This window comes from Bombus affinis, chromosome 16 (genome assembly GCF_024516045.1).
Source record: "Bombus affinis isolate iyBomAffi1 chromosome 16, iyBomAffi1.2, whole genome shotgun sequence".
Lineage (NCBI taxonomy): Eukaryota > Metazoa > Arthropoda > Insecta > Hymenoptera > Apidae > Bombus > Bombus affinis.
In genome coordinates this window covers 2,307,022-2,321,535 of record NC_066359.1, presented here as the reverse complement: position 1 = coordinate 2,321,535, position 14,514 = coordinate 2,307,022, and the positions used below count along the sequence as shown (strand labels likewise).

The following is a 14,514-nucleotide window of genomic DNA, read 5'->3' as shown; positions in this document are numbered from 1 at the left end:
ACTAAACGTGGTAAAAAAAGATCGCATTTGTTATGACTTGAACTAGAATATTCTAGCGAATATAAGCGTTTATTACGTATATTTAAACTTCTCTTCTTCAATTTTTAATAATTAAACTTTGCATGATACGATATTTGATAATTATCATTGATCAATATCATTCAACGGTAAGTGATAAAATTACATCGTTAAACTAATGTTTCGTTTAGAGACGGAAATCAACTTATCCTATAAAAGTCTTAGTGAAACAGAAAAAAAGTTATCATAACGATTAATTTAAATGCAGTAAACATCCTAAACCTACGCAGGTTATATCAATCGAAAGAAAGCATAATTAAAACCACTATGAATAGAAAACCTAACGATACCAAGCAATACATATGTACTTATAACCACAAAACGATCATGTCAAAGGCACAATGCCCTTAAAATTAACAAAAAATAAAAATCAATTTCGAAAGTTGATCTTATTCAGTTGAAACATTGTATTAAGTATAACAGAGATAAGACGTAGAGACATTAGTAAAATTGTCGAGATATCAGACAGCAATTAAAAGACCAGACTATTGATCAAACTAATTATCGAACTATCAAACGTCCGTTCACACGGCAAAACAACAGCTGTGCAGACAAGAGAACTTCATTTCCGGCATAAATCATATCCAATTATCGTCGAGACAATATTATCTTCGTGAATTATTATTAACGAACTATCCAGACTAATAAGAGAAGAAAGTGAGAACAAATGTTCCATACTAATCATACGATAATGCTAATCAAACAACGATAACGTATTTTTATATATTCATGTAATTAAACGCGATTACGTGAAAGTACTTATTGCATGCTAAAAGTTCAATGTAGATAAAACTCACCCTGTATATACAAGTTTTCTTGCATACGCATCTCTCTTAATTACTTACGTATATTTGCAACTTGCGTTCATAGTAATAATAATAATATAAATGCGTACCGATACGTGCGCGCATGCGCAACTGCTTTCTAGTTATATCGAAGTTCAAGAACGCCTTTTTTTAATTTCTGTATTATTTCGTGTTCTTCGTACCAATTTCTCTGTTTTTATTGGTACTCTGTACGATATAATACATCATTCTTCGGTTACTAAATTAACTAGATAAAATATGAAAATTATTACTAAAAAGCAGATTTTTATGCTAATTCATATTTTTTAGAATATATATATTTAAAAAAGTAGAACTCCGGTAGAAAAATGTTTTATTCACCAAGTATTCTAGGAAACATTATACTTGGATACTTTATATATTTTTTCATATTATGTGCGTTCTGTGTAATTTTGCACTTTCAGAATTCCTATAAATCCGTAAAAATCCATAGACCAGTTGTTCTAAATTTGTTATTAATTTTTACAAATTTTAAAATGGATATTATAACAAGCGTAATCGTTATCGTGAACTGAGAGGCAAAGTTTGTTCTGATAAGGAAAATAGTGTAAAATTAGATTTGTTTTCATCTGGAATTTTTTGTAATTTATCATAGAACATCAGTAAGCAAATATTTTTATCTAGTTAAGTCTATAAAGACAGACAGAAAAAATATAATTTCTTAGTTGTTTGAACTTTGAAATAATAAGTATTGGAAATATGTGCATTAAATGTTTCTTGAAAAAACCTTATTATAAATTTCGATTCTCAATTTATATGTATATAATATAAAATTAATTTATATGAATTGAAAACATAATTAACAATAACCCCTGTTGAAAATGACAACGTGAGTTCGGGCTCGCCACTCATATGCAGATGCGCTAGTTACAATAAATAGTAACTAGAAGATAGTTCTAGATACGATCGATAGATTTAATCGATAGGTTTAAGATGTTCTTTTGTTTTTATCCCTAGTCCATGTAAGAAAGTGCAATAAAGTTTTTTCGGCTCAGAACGGTGTGATAGATTTATCTAAAGAATAAAATAATAACTATTGTGATCCTACAGAAATAACAACAATCCCCTTGCCACTTCCCACCTAAGAAAAATGAAATGTACAACTTTTAATTCCTTAAAATCTGTGGAGTATTGTATTTTATTTGTTCGTTGTATTAAAGGCTGGTGCCTATTACAATTTTTTCGCGTATCTCCTAGTTTGTTGCATTTTGTTTCTATCTTAATTTATTCCTCAAAGCTAAATCTTACTTCTCTATTTATTTAAATAAATAATAATAAATAATAATAAATATATCTATATCTTAATTTTGCTATAGAGGTTACTATATATCAGTCTTTGGTGTTCCAACCTTATTCGTTTTTCTTCGATTTCTTTATTCGCTTATGCAGAAAACTCATGCTTCCCTTTATGATGTTTACCAGTTCCCATATTTCATTTTCGATTGTTGTTATCATTATTTTTGTCCATTCTTTACTTTCCAGTATGATTGGTATGATTCTTATATATATATATATATATATTGCACAGTCGCTTAGTATACCAGGTATGTAAATATGAAACCGGAATTTTTGTATAGAAAATACACGTTTATTGTATGAAAATGATTAAAAATATTTTATTCGAAGTATTGTCCATCGCTAGCTATACATTTTTCCCACCTGTCTGGCAATTGGTGGATGCCACGCCAAAGAAACTGTCGCTCTTTTGAGGCAAACCAGTCATCGAGCCATTTTCGTACATTTTCGTAAGAAGTGAAGTGCTGGTCAGAAAGTGCGTGTCCCGTCGATGCAAATAAATAGTAATCGGACGGAGCCAAGTCTAGTGAATAAGCCGCGTGCGAAAGTATTTCCCAACTGAACGCTTCAATCGTTTCCTTGACCGGTTTTGCTGTATGTGATGGTGTATTATCATGAAGCAAAATTACTTTGTGTTGCCTTTTTTGATATTCTGGTCGTTTTTCACGCAAAGCTTGATTCAAATCGATCATTTGTTGTCGGTAGCGCTCAGTATTAACGATTTCGCCAGGTTTTAACAGCTCATAATAGATCACGTTCCACGTTCTTCGTTCCTCACGTCAAAATTGCCACTTCAGAATTTTTTAAACCACTCAAAGCACTGTGATTTACCAAGAGCATGCTCACCGTAAGCTTCGACAAGCATTCGATGCGATTCTGCAGCAGTTTTCTTCAAATGGTAACAGAAAAAAATCAATGCTATCCGCAAATCGTAGTTTCCAGGCACAAAATTCGACATGTTCAACGCTATTACAAACTATGCTGTTGTATGAAACTTGTATTGTTCTGAGTCGAAAATGTTTGTGAGATGTCAACAAAGACTTTTGGCATCAATGACGCAGTTTAGTGACAACTACATTATCAGCTAGGGCCATCTATAGACAAATTCCGGTTTCATACTTACAGACCTGATATATTTTCTATTCTGTATTTCTCCGATGTAGCATGTCGCATGTAGCAGTCGACATGATAATTTCTCTTCTGTTTTATATTTCATTTCTTGCCTTATTATGCATCTGTAGAATATATAAAATGTATTGTATGCATCAATCGAATAAAAATTGCATGAATTTCTTTTAGCAAAACGAAATATCCGCATCACTCGTCTCATTGTCAAAGTGTGAAACAGATTTCGTGCCTGCACCGATACCTGGATATTTACTTTTTCATTTTCTTGCATTTAAATATACAAAATATTGATAAAAGAAAGGTTACCTTGGGTAAGACGCCGAAAATACAGCGACTGATATTTTCTGATCGAACATTCATACAAATTACAAACCTTTTGATTAAGCTTGAATAATTAAAACAACAATGCAGCTAAAGTAAAAATATTTGTTCTTCGCTATCGATTTTTGTCATACTATTCCGTGACATAATATTGAACTGTAGTAAACATAATAATCGCTACCTTACTCCATATCGAGAAATTCTCAATTATGCTTATATTATATAATAATATACTTCCTGTTACATAGGTAATGAATCAATTGAAAATTTCTCTGTCAATTAATTAATCCACACCAGCGATACCGCATGCATGTTTTATTCTTCTTAATTTAGATTGGCCCAAAATTAATACATAATATGTAATCGGGAAGATAAAATTATTCAAAACACGAATTTCGATCGAAGTTAAGTCGTCAATGACCAAACAGTGTTTATTGCTGTCATATCGTACAACTTTATTACGATGAAATACATTATGATTAAAAAAAAGAGAACCTTCTAACGCTCGAAATAAAAAATTACGCATTTCTCCTTAGCCTTTTCTGATAAAAATTGACCGAGGCACGTTTAAATTTTCAAAATTTCGAACAAGATCTTAACGATTTCTTCCAGACTTTCTTTTTCATTTTCTTCGAAAACCGTTCGTCGCGCGAGAAAAAGGCAGTAAAACATCAAAGATGCTCTCCTTTCTTAGATCTACAATTTTTGTCTGACGTGCTTCTGTTATATTATATTAGATATGTTATATTAGAAATATATTATTACATAGGATATGTTATATTACATTATATTAGATAATCGAATAAAATCGACTTTATGTGCATTTAAAAATTTAAATAATTATTTCGACGTTTAAGGGCTCAGAGGCACGCCCTTTCCTTATCCAATCGAGCTGAAACTCTGCACAGATTATTTTTTTTATTCGGTGGAACTATTCCGGTGGAGGGTATCGCGAAAGAAATTTTCATCAAGATTAGATAAGAATTTATGTAAAATATCTAATGGAGCAATAAGTAAGAATTAATCGAGGGAGGGGATGACGGACTATAAGAGTAGCTGCGCGCTGAGCATCCGCGCTCTGGGATTCCGCGGTTTTCACTTTTCAAAAATATGTTTCCACGGCTGTGGCTGCTGGGGCTACTGGCCTGCAGTTTGGTCAATGCAGAATATTACAACACGAAAACCGCTGATAAGGATTTCTTGTTGAAACAGAAGAAGGTCTACAATCTCCTCTATCACATCACCCAACCAGCCGAGATCAACTACACGTGGTACGAAGAAGGTCAAAAATGGGACATCGAAGCGAACATCAACTTGTACTCCAACCCGGTTAGTAATTATTCATTAAAAAAAAATATTGATTATTGATGATGATTGCGTTGCTAGCTGCACAACGATTAAAAATATGATAGATGCAATTCTGTTGGTTCACTGATTTTTATGTTACTTGGTGTTTAAATTTGTATACTTTAGTATAACATACGTATAACATTAGTATAACATCAGAGCAAGAGGGCACGAATAATAAATAATGATAAAATGTAACATACATAATGACTCACGGAAGTATTCAAACACTTCTAAAAACTTTCTATGTATACAGTATGTCCGATTTATTCGTATGCACTATACACGCTATTGTTTCGTTAACTATTGAAAATGCGAAAAAATGTTTCCTATGAAATTTGTTCGACTTCGGGAGGGCATATTCTAATGTTATTAAATTTTCTGTAGATACGCGCATAAGGATTGTGTGAAGAACAACTTTGTTTTTTTCTATGGAATCATATATTCTTTAATACATTAAAAAAAAGAAAACGAAGTTGCTCTTCACACAACCTTTACGCGTTTACCTACAGAGAATCTAATAACATCAGAATATGTTCTCTCCGAAATCAAACAAATTTCATAGGAAACATTTTTTCGTATTTTCAATAGTTCAAAAGTACATATTTTGAAATCTCATTAACAATGTAATGAGACACAGCTATCATGATTATATTGCTCATAATCACGATAGTCGTGTCTGCATATCAATTGATTACATTCTAAAACATTTCATGACCAAGTTTTGTTTTACATAAAAAATAACTACAATGGCCAGATAAAAAAATCCAGCGTGGACCGCCAATGGCATTCAATGTAGTAAAATAAAGTGACAAAGCAAATAACGAAAAACAAATACAAATTTTTAAATAATTATTTGAACAAAAATCTAGTAATATCCAACCCTGTGTAAAGTGAATATTCTTGATGAATTTTCAGGCCGCGGTAAAGGAATTCCTTTACATGTACAAGAACAGCATGCTTCCGCGAGGAGAAGTGTTCTCACTTTACTATCCATATCTTCTTAAAGAAATGGTAGCCCTATTCAGGTTGCTTTACTATGCAAACGACTTCGAAACATTCTACAAAACAGCTCTTTGGGCAAGAAACAACATAAACGAGGGCGAATATATCATAGCCTTCTACAATGCAGTAATCAGAAGACAAGATACTAAGTTCATTAAATTGCCACCCCCATACGAACTCTGTCCATACCTTTTCTTTAACTCGGAAGTCCTGCAAAAAAGCCATCACGCATCATTTTTTGGCCTCCGTGGTAATTGTTTCTAGTTTCTTTGTTTTTATTTTCGTCGTACTATTTAACATAATTGCAAACTATTTCACTTTAGAAACAAGTGGAGAATACAAGACATACATACTTCGGGCAAACTATTCTGGTTGGTACATGAATCGTGAATACTATTTGGAAAATAAGTTGAATTACTTCATGGAAGATATCGGCTTAAATGCCTACTACTTCTTCTTCCGACAATCATTCCCATTCTGGATGTCATCCTCGGAATTTGGTTTTCAAGATTATCGCGGAGCAGAATACTTGTATGGGCATCAACAATTAATGAACAGATACTATTTAGAAAGACTTACGAATGAATTACCTAATCTCGAAGACTTCGACTGGGAGAAACCATTTTATGCTGGTTATTATCCTACTATGACATACCAAAATGGATTACCATTCCCTCAGAGACCAGAATGGAGCAACTTCCCTAGCTACAAATACAAATACATTACGGTAAGGAAAAACTAACAAGTTTGAAATTTTTAATTTTGAATTTCTTTAAAATCTCACATGTGTGTTATAAATTGCATGTTGCGTCCGAACGATCCGTAGCACTGCAAGTAGTCGACCGAGCCGCTCGCCTTCCAAAGGTTAATATAATTTCATTTGTTATAGGACATCAAAGACAAAGAATCGAGAATAATGTCTGCAATTGATACTGGTTATGTATTCGGCAATGGTACTACCAAGTATTACATCTATAACGAGGATGGTTTGAACATTCTTGGAAATATAATTGAAGGCAACGAAGATTCCTTTAACCAACAATTCTATGGCAGTATTGATGCCCTTGGCAGAAAAATCCTTGGTTACAATCTAGAACCATCAAGCAAGTATAAAATCCTTCCCAGTGCCTTGGAAACCTTTTCTACTTCTTTAAGAGACCCTGCTTTCTATCGTCTCTATAAGAGAATAGTGGACCTTTACTACAGGTAATTCTAGTTTAGTTTAATTTAGTTTGTTTTTAAACATAATTAGCTTAATTCTAAACATTTGCTTTTATTTATTCATATTTATTTTTGTTACATTGTAACTTCAATTAACAAAACGTTTATTTCTAGGTACAAAATGCATCAGACGCCATACAACAAAGATGAACTCATTTACCCTAGTTTGAAAATTGAATCTTTCTCTATTGATAAACTCATTACATATTTTGAGCAATTTGATGCAACAATCAGCAATGGGTTGTTTATAGATGCACAAAAAGATGACAAATTGTCATTAATTAAAATTAGACAGCCTCGTCTGAATCACAAACCATTTAATTTCCACATTACCATCAATTCTGATAAAGCAATGAAAGCAGCTATCAGAATTTTCCTTGGACCCAAATATACTTCACACCATAAACTATATGAACTTCCAGAAAATCTGAAATACTTCTATGAAATTGACAACTGGATCCTTGACTGTAAGTTTATTCAATTTTATTTATTAGTTAATTATTAGTTTGATTCCCCCTTATTTATCCTTTTCTAAAAATATTCTATTATTTTCATATATTTTCAAATTAAAAGGTATTAAGTAAATACAGACATTTTTTTAGATTAACAAAGAAGTTTTATGTTTTTCAAATCATTCTTGGAAAGTCGTTATAGTTAATGAAATTATCTTAATTTACTATTACCCTTAATCCTTAATGTATAAATTTTTGTTATGACTAATATTTAGATATATAACTAATATTATTCTTCACAAATTTTCAACAGTGAATGCTGGTCTGAACAAAATTACACGTAATAGTCAGGAATGCTTCTTTACAATCAATGACCAAGAACCAAGTGAAGTTTTCTATAGCAAACTCGAAGCATCTCTCTATGGTGACAAAACATTCAATTACTATGAAAGAATCTTTGGATTCCCAGAAAGACTGTTATTACCAAAGGGTAAAAAAGAAGGGATGCCATTCCAACTGTTCTTATATGTTAGCCCAGTTTCTACGGAATACCAATTCACTTCCAGAATATGGGGTGATTATAAATTTGACAACAAACCATTTGGTTTTCCACTAGATAAACCTCTTGATAATTTCAACTATGATGGACCTAACATGTTATTCAAAGACATTCTTATTTATCACAAGGAGGAATTTGACATAAACATTACTTATTAATAACTTTCTCTTTCTCTTGTATCTCTCACATTTATTTTTATAATATTCATAATTTTGTAATAAACGTTACTTTCTTTATCTTCCAATATGTTTTACTTTATTCTTCTTTTCATATATTTGGATACTCCTAAAAACTAATATTCTACATTTAATATTAAGGTAATCACAAATTTTTAAGTGATAATGTCATATGGAAGAAAAAAATATATTGAATAATGTTTCGGAATTTATATAAATGTTGTCAGATCATTCGCTAATTAAACTAAGAGAAATAGATTTACGTTGCTTTTTAGAAAAATATATCAAAAATAAAATAGTTTAATTAAACTCAAATTCTTTAAAAAAAATTGATAGTAGAGCTATAGGTTATGTTATTAAAATAGTTATTAAGGTTGTAGGTTAACTTATTAATATATGATGTATATAATTACATAAAAATTATAGATTAAAATTATAGATCGTGTTATTTCATGATTATGTTGAGATTGGCACGTACCACGATCATATGCCGTATACAAAGTTCTAGCAATTCCTAGAAATTTTGATGGTAGGGGATGTAGCGTTTAAAATTTTGTTACTACTTGCATAGTGGTTATATTTCAACTTGAAACATGTAAGAATATTTTTTATCTAAAAAAAATTCTTCCAACACGTAATACATATGTGGTTGTATTAATACATAAGAGGCAAAGTGTTCAAAATTTTTAAAAGCAAGTTTTGAAATTAGATACATAAGGAAAACAGAATAATTATTGTACTTCGCAGCTAACTTTACTTCGTAGTAGTTGAATAGCTGGTTAGCAGCAGAGAGGAAATTAAAGTTTACGCTTATGGACCTGGTTGTTCACGAAGTAGTGCTGCACCATGCGGTCAAGTGCTGAATTTAATTCACGTTAGCATATACAAGATCCTATAAAATTAGGGATTTGTCCTGTGTGGTTGCACACTATTATAAATAACAACCTATTGTGTTCCAAGCTACAAGAACTTATTTAATCGTACGGTTCTACGGAAAAGTTCATATCTACTATTCTATTCGATAGACAAGTATAAAAATGAGAACATTGTGCAATAATGAAACTATTGTAAGTTGCTTAGAAAAGAGGAATTAATTGTTTACTACATTTTTGAGCGATGACACATATAAAGCAGTGTCAGAAATAATATAAAATGTCAGAATATAATAATTTATTAACAAAAAAACAAAGAAAACAAATAAATTTCTGTCGTTGACAAAATCCTAACTGCCCTTTGCCTTTGCTCTTGACTTTTGAGACTTGCACTCTTCTTTGTTGATGTCTTCTCAGGGACAAATCTTCCTCAGCTTTAACGGAAAGCTCTTCTTCGGATGCTCCTAGAATCACTGAAGGAATTTACCTATAAAAACATAATCGCAATAGCAACCAATTAGCTCATATTATTTGCTATATAATTCATAATTGTATATTGTCAATATTATATGATACAATTAGTAATTATATGTCAAATAAAAATGATTTTCCGGGTCTCACCACGTGAAACTTGTATGTATTAGCAGAGAGGAATTTCCTCTCTGATATTACAAAATAAAAATTTTATAAGCTATACATCAATTAATAGCAAAGTAAACAATGATAAATTATTTTCAATTAAATTAATTTCTCTTTTCATGATAGTTTCGCTATCAATTCTCCAGGACTATTCTAAGCTACTAATTATAAATATTCTCCAGGAGAATTTAAGTTACTTAAGTTTAAGGTAATAACTTTAAGCTTAAATACATAGATTCTAGTATATGCTAAGTTCCAACCAAAAAGGGCAGATCCTTAATTTTATAGGTTCTTGTACATGTTAATGTCAATTAAACTCAGCACTTGGCCGCATGGTGCAGCACCTGTACTGTGAAACACTGAAATTACGGGCGTGTGAGCATTCTCATTTCCTCTCTGGTAGTAGTAATAGTTCAAAAATGGTGACTACCGCTAATTACGCTTTTTCTTCCGACGGTGAATATTTTGCACATTGCGGTAATGATGGAAAATTAAAAATTTGGGACACTGGCACTGGCCGTTTGAAACAAGAATATGTTTCTAATTCTCATCTTTCTTCACCATGTTGTGTTTTGACTTGGCTTTACGTCAGTTCTCAAACAACAAATACATCGGTATGCCATGTGCTTCTTTACTCTATATTCGTATAAATGTTAGATTTTCTTATTCTTTCGTAGATTTATTCTGTATATTATGATAAAACAAAACTTTTTCCGAACTCAACCTATCTTCTGAGTCATATCATGAATCATGAATGTTTATAATCTTTAATTAATCATACTTCACAGCACTTTTAGAGGTTATGTTTTCCATGCGTTTCGCAATTTTTTACAAATTTTATACCAAAATAAACACTGAAATGAGACTTACACAAAAGTATCTTGAGTTGTGAATATCTTTTATTTCATGAATTTTTCCTTTTCACTTGCCTTTATTATTAAACCATATTTCTTTAATTAAATGGTACTTGAGGTTATAATCTTTGTTCATTACTTTATTATATTTATATCAGCATAAGCTATAAATTTATTATTGTTCTCATAATATTTTACTATATATTGTGTAGATGTAATATCTTTATTTATAAAGGTATTTTGTTTTGTAATATAAACGAAATATTAAATAAATCATTTTTAAGATCTTTGTATTATAATTGTACATAATACAAATGTTTATGTTATTGTAAAATTTCAATTTCTTGAGTATAACTGTATAATATAAAAATTTAAAATATATTGATACCTTTCAATCCTCCTTTTTCAATCAACTTTGGATGTTAGAAATATACATTACTTAATAAGTTATTAAATATTGATGAATAATATGAGAACCAAATTATAGTATATTTAACATAATAGTATATTTACTTATGGATTAATAGTATATTTAACATAAGATAAATTGATATAATTAGTACTAGTTATTAAATAGAAAATATAGAATATATTATAACAATACTAATTTATTTTAATTTATAATAATACAACTAATTTGATTAATAAAGTCTTGAGTATATAATTGAAAATAGTTATTTTATTTTATTTTTAGCCTTCACCATGGAAAAAACGCAGAAAGAAATCAATTTCAGAAGAATCCAATCAAAAGGGCATTGTTGCCATGGGTTCAACAAATGGAAGAGTCACACTTTATGATACAACAACTTCCTTAGTTACTGCACAATTAAATGGTCATTCTAGTACTGTTACTGCAGTGACTTGGTCTGAAAATGTTGGCTTATTCTCTGCAGCAGATGATCATCACATTATTCAGTGGAATTTGCAAGAAAATGGTGTAAGATGTAAATGGAAATCAGGCAAAGGAAAAACTGTATCATTAGCAGTTTCACCAGATGGAAAGAGTTTGTTATCAGGAGAAAGGGTTATTAAATGGTGGAATCTAGATACTAAGCAGTTAGTAAGGACATTCACAGGCCATGCTAATGAAGTGTCATGTCTTCATACTGTTCAAACGACATCTGGTAACAATTACGTTATCAGTGGTGCTTGTGGGGATGGTTACCTGAATGTTTGGGCATTAGATGAAGTAAGATGCATTTTTTAAATTTCTTATTCTCATTAATTTTTTTTAATATCCTATACTTATTAACCATAACACATTATTATATGAGAATTGACAATTCCCTGCATTATAAGGAGAGTATACTAAGAAAGAATCATTTAATCATTTGACAATTTGTGGTGTATTGGTAACTTCCCCATATACCTAAATAAAAAAAATTATTGTTAACAATATAAAATACAAATCTATTTAATTTTTAAAAATTTCCGATAATGGACTTTAAATATGATTTTATTAGAGCTCCCAAATTAATTTCTATAAAAAGTAGTATTATATGTGTTCTTTTCAAAATTTTATTCAGTTTTAATTAAATATACAATTATATCTACTAATTAAGAAAATATTTTCAGCAAAGAAATGAAAGAACTGCTGTGGCAAGTTTAGCTTTGCAAGATGATCCAATAAGTGTTTCTACACACATTTCTGAAAACTTTCAAGTGATAGTGTTGGTAGTAACAAGGTCTGGTCAAGCACATCTATTTCAATACCAACCAAATGGTCGGTCAAAACCTTTGAAGCCAAGTTTAAATATTGCAGTCGCTTCTGATATAAGCCAAAAAGATAGTGTCCAACAAATTTCTATTTTAAATGGAAAATTAACAGAAGATGAAAAGTTATTATTGGCATATGGAACATACCTTAATCCTATATTTGAAAAAGTGACACCAGATTTTTCTGATAAAGTACAGTATCTGGTACGTTCTGAATATAAAAAAAGCAAAGACAGAAAGGAAGAAATTTCTAAAGTGAAGTCGACTATAATTGAAGATAATGTTGAATATCTTACACCAGGTATTTATTTTTGATATTAATTTTGATATATATTTTGATATAAACAGAGCAACATTTATACATAACAGTAAATCAGATTTGTAATTTAATTTTGATTTATCTGTTGTAGGAATAATTGAAACTACACAAAAAAAGATTAGAAGCAGTGGTGGGTCACAATTATTATTAAAGGATAGATTGGAAAACTTAAGCTTAAGTGCTGAAAGCAATCCTACAGGCAAAATCACGAACACGGGTAATAGTAGGGCACAACTTTTGGTACAAGGCTTAAATAGTAAAGATAAATCTATTTTGAACAACATTTTTCTCACAAAAAATGAGACTATTATTAAGAATACTATTGCCAAGCTACCAATTCAAGCAATTGGTCCTCTTCTTAAAGAACTTACCATCCTACTTCAGGGTAAAACATACACGTAAGATTATCAAATGTTAGCTAATTTTTGTAGTATATTTAAAATCATTAACTATAGAAGCCTAAAGATCGTGCTTAATTTTTATTAATTGATTATATTATAGGAGTAAAATTGCTGTACGATGGTTGGAAGCATTATTAACAACTCACGCGGGACATTTATTATCACAAGCAGACCTTGTAGAATTATTTGGGCCAATTTTAAGCTTAATGGATGCTAAACTGACTCTTTTAACAGAACTCTCGAAACTTAAGGGTCGAGTATCTCTTATTACTGGTCAAATTTCTCAAACAATGGAAGAACACGACAAAGACATTAGCGAAAACTGCCTTGTCTACCAAGATACAGGTTTGTATCTGTAAAAATATTATTTTGTTGCAATCAATGTTTTAAAACTATTTTTCAAAATACAATTTATAAATTAAAATAAGTTTTGGACAAAATCTTATTTTTGTATAAAAATTAATAATACATAATTTCCCATCTAATTTGATATGTTATACTATTTTTACAATATATAGTATTTATTTAAAGCTGAAATTAATAAACATAAATAAATATAAATAGATTCATCAGATGAAGATGGTGGAGTTGAAGATGAAGATTTGGAAAGCGAATCAGATGAAAAATGGGAAGAAATGTCAAATCAAGAGGACGACGAAGGTGAGCAAGAAGATCAAGGTGATCAAGAACAGGAGAATGATGAGGATGTTACAAGTACGAATTCTAATTATGATAATGATGATGATGATGAAGAATTTGTATCCAGCTGAATATTAATTTGAGGTAAAATAAAAAACGGAATTATAAAAAATCATTAGTTTTAAATTACGTTTAATTTTTTTGCAGTTTACATGAATTAATTTAAATGCTTCACTAAATTATTTTATTATAATATTATATCAGAATGATTATTTAAAAAATTAGTATAGGTCAGTTTACCACACAATGACATTACTAAATTCAGTTTTTGTTTGTTTTAGTGAACATTGGAGTTCCTGAATGTAATGAATATGAAGAAAAAGAGAAAACAATTGAATTCTTGAAATTGTTAAATAAATGTCGTTTTTCTACAAAAACTATTCAAATTATTAAATATATATTATCTATTCTAAATGAGAAATTATTTCATACTTCCGATTTTAAGTTAAAAATAAACAATAAGTATTTACTTAGAAATAAACAAACCTTTTTAAAAGGAAAATAGAAATAACTACAACTTCAATGTTATTACTTTATGTAAACTTATTATAATCTTTTATTCCGTTCTGTTTAAAAAATTTTTTTT

The 14,514-nt window shown here is 30.1% G+C and overlaps 2 protein-coding genes across 2 annotated transcripts; both read left to right on the top strand.

The window, feature by feature from the left end:
- The first annotated feature begins 4,732 nt into the window (after positions 1-4,732).
- LOC126925638 (hexamerin-like) lies at positions 4,733-8,496 on the top strand. Its single transcript, XM_050741404.1, has 6 exons — positions 4,733-4,997; positions 5,934-6,270; positions 6,344-6,747; positions 6,910-7,226; positions 7,356-7,708; positions 8,007-8,496. The coding sequence occupies exons 1-6, from the start codon at positions 4,779-4,781 to the stop codon at positions 8,408-8,410; spliced, it is 2,034 nt and encodes a 677-aa protein (XP_050597361.1). The 5' UTR covers positions 4,733-4,778; the 3' UTR covers positions 8,411-8,496.
- A 1,683-nt stretch (positions 8,497-10,179) lies between these two features.
- Positions 10,180-14,445, top strand: LOC126925639 (WD repeat-containing protein 43). The gene is made up of 7 exons (XM_050741406.1): positions 10,180-10,553; positions 11,488-11,982; positions 12,369-12,810; positions 12,920-13,226; positions 13,330-13,574; positions 13,794-14,012; positions 14,210-14,445. The coding sequence occupies exons 1-6, from the start codon at positions 10,272-10,274 to the stop codon at positions 13,997-13,999; spliced, it is 1,977 nt and encodes a 658-aa protein (XP_050597363.1). The 5' UTR covers positions 10,180-10,271; the 3' UTR covers positions 14,000-14,012; positions 14,210-14,445.
- The last annotated feature ends 69 nt before the right edge of the window (positions 14,446-14,514 follow it).